At 46.8% G+C, this 2,864-nt stretch overlaps 1 protein-coding gene across 1 annotated transcript; it reads right to left on the reverse strand.

Annotated features, from left to right (window-relative positions):
- Positions 1-1,523: 1,523 nt before the first annotated feature.
- On the reverse strand, positions 1,524-2,861 carry MVB12A (multivesicular body subunit 12A; the record flags this gene model as incomplete). The annotated part of the gene is made up of 6 exons (XM_009694946.1): positions 1,524-1,586; positions 1,712-1,762; positions 1,864-1,928; positions 2,290-2,372; positions 2,540-2,674; positions 2,773-2,861. Coding segments are annotated over 6 exons (486 nt in total), but the record flags the coding sequence as incomplete, so codon positions are not given.
- Between the last annotated feature and the right edge of the window lie 3 nt (positions 2,862-2,864).

Genomic DNA, 2,864 nt, shown 5'->3' on the forward strand with positions numbered 1-2,864 from the left:
GGGGGGGGGAGAGCTCCCTCTTTTTGCACCACAGTGGAATGAGCCAAATGTCCCAAACTGTGTCACTAATTACTCCTCCTCCCCTAATTTGAACAAGTCCGGCCTCGCCTCCGCTTACTGTTTCTCCCTGCTGTGTTTTCAGGGCCACCCTTTTATGGAGAGTCTCCAGGAGAACAAGCCTCTGCTCTGGAGCATCGTCCTTTCAGGACTTGCCATCGTGGGCCTTCTCACGGGCTCTTCACCAGAATTCAACGAACAGTTTGGCTTGGTAGAAATCCCTACGGAGGTGAGCAGGCAGCATTTCTCTGCACCTACTGAACTTTATGGGCTGTTTTCCAGTGGGAATACAGGTCTGAGCCTGTTTTTTGGGAACTCTGGAGGAATCTTGAGGGGTTTAGCAGGATGACAGGCAGATAATAGCTCACAGGAGTACTACCTACCCGAGTAGTTCTAAGTGAGAGGATAGGGTAGCAATCCTGCTGGAGCTTTGGGGATTTTTTACAGCATGCTGTGAAATTTTTACAATTTAGCGATGGTGTTTGTTTTTTTTTTTTTTTACAGCATGCTGTGGAAAGAAGTAGTTCAAGCTCTAGTTCAGCAGTTGCTGCAGAGGCTCTGTTCTGTGGGGACAGAGTAACTGAAGAGGGGAAGGAGAGGGACTAACGGGCTGTGTTTGCTTTCCTAGTTCAAAATCGTGATCACGGAAGTGTTGCTGGCTGACTTCTTCCTCGCCTTGTTAGTGGACCGAATTCTTCAGTTTCTGCTGGGGAGCGCCAAACTTAAAGTGCCTTCCTGAAACAACAGATTCCGAGGTCCTCGCCCCCCAGCAGCGCTGCACGAAGGACAGCATCCAGGGCCCTGTTTCACCATCACAAGAATCATCTTTTAATTCTTTTGACAATAACTCTGATCCTGTTCAGAAACAGGCGTGGGGAAGCTTTCTTCCATCATGTGGAAACTAGACCTGACTTTTTAATGTTTCCAGGACGTACCACCAACTGTCGGGAGTTTTGTACTGCCCTAACGTTTAAGGAAACGTTTACAGAATTTGGTAACTAAAATCAGAATCGCTGTATTATTTTGAAAGGTGTTTGGGACTTCCTTCGTGGGGCCGAAAGCTTTGTGGTGTTTTTAATAGACAATGAGACCCAAGTGCAGGAGTAGAACAGCACCAAAGCAAAGGTGGGGCCGAGGCGTAGGAGTTTTTACACAACAGAAACACCCTAACATTCAGAATTAAGAGTTGTAGTGGTGACAGAGCGTAGGAAAACAAACACTGCCAAGAACTTCTCTACATTGTGCTGCTGTACGTGCCAACCCTGAAGGGCTGTATTTCAAAAACCATTACGAAAATATTTTGGCAGGTGAGAAAACACATTTATTTTTTTTCTCCCTAAGCAATTCCTGTAATCAGATATTGATTGCATTTCTTCAGGTACCCTGAATTTTAATCAGAGAGAGAGAGGAGCTCAGCCCAACTGGATGTTTGGCTACAGTTTACATCTGTGAGGTAGACTCCGGTGCTAACAAACGCTGGGTGGGAGCCTGGCAGCCGCCGTCCTTTCGACTACAAAAGCATAATTGTACTGAAACAAACAAAAAAAAACCCCACCCAACTAGTCAGTCAAAACGAGACACTGGTCTCTGAGAAATTCAGAACATGACTGCTATCCCCCCAAAAAGAGGTGCGTGACCAAAGCAGCCCGCTTACCTCTTTCTCGATATCGGCGAGTGACTTAACATGCAGGTCTGCAAGGATAGCCTAAAAAAAAAAACAACCAACAACCCCCAAAAGACATAAAATATTTCTAATTAAGACTAGTTAGGAGGTAGGACTAAGAACAGCAGCTCAAAGTGACTCACATTACTGCCAGAGCTGAGCTTGCGTTCGAATTTGGGGTGTAGTGTGAAAGGCACTCCATCCATAGCTGGGAAGAGAAGCGAGAGATGCTTCAGGAACCTCAAAGGAGCTGCTCTGAAAACACACAATTCCGTAATTGCTACAGAAAGGGGACACCTTAGCACCCAGAGAAGAGTTTGAGCAAGAGGTCAGTGATGTCTGTCTTTAAATTCAAGCAAGGAATAACTTTGAGGAAGGGAGAAGTCTTTAAGAAACCTTTCCTCAGCAAATTTAGCTCAATTCCAGTCTCTAAAGGGAACAACTGTGCAGAAAGTTGTGCGCGAACCAACCGTGAGCCTATTTTTTTTTCTTTTAAAGTACTCCTTAAATACGGATGTGCTTGCTTTATGCAGCTTCCTCCTTTGATTCCAGATGAAGAAACGCTTTACCCGAGAGGCCGTAGATGTTGGAGGTGTCGTAGAGAGATTCGTGCAGAGAAGCACGTTTGATGCTGCATCGAGTCGCAGGTGACCTGTAGCAGATCAGAGTAATTAATGCCTGGAGGTTGAGATAATGAGCCCCAGACAAGGGAAATGGAAACCACGAGGTGGCACCAGCAGTCACAGGATTTATTCCCAATCCTGCACTGGTTCAGGTAAGACTGGGGAGAGAAAAAAAAAGAAAAGGATATGTACGTACTTCTGGTCTGAGTCTGGGTGCTGGAGCGAGAGTTGCTTCAGGCCTGCGGTGATCGTCCGTGGTTTGGGGACAGGTTGGGGGCTGGATTTCAAAACCGGCCCTTTTTTACACCAGATGGCAAAACTACCGATTTCCCTAAAGGGGAAAAGAAATTAAAAAAAAAAAAAATAGAGGTTTTTGCTGGGAAGGGCATGAGTGGCAGTGGGGCCAGGGGGTGGGCAGGGCCCCCCTACCCTATTTTCATGTAGTGCGGGAGGGCTTTGCTCTTGGAGCTCAGCTTGATGTCGAACACGGCCGTCTCGGCGGTGTCCAGCGGCAGGAGCTT

Source organism: Cariama cristata, unplaced genomic scaffold (assembly GCF_000690535.1).
Source record: "Cariama cristata isolate BGI_N322 unplaced genomic scaffold, ASM69053v1 Scaffold44732, whole genome shotgun sequence".
Classification (NCBI taxonomy): Eukaryota; Metazoa; Chordata; class Aves; order Cariamiformes; family Cariamidae; genus Cariama; species Cariama cristata.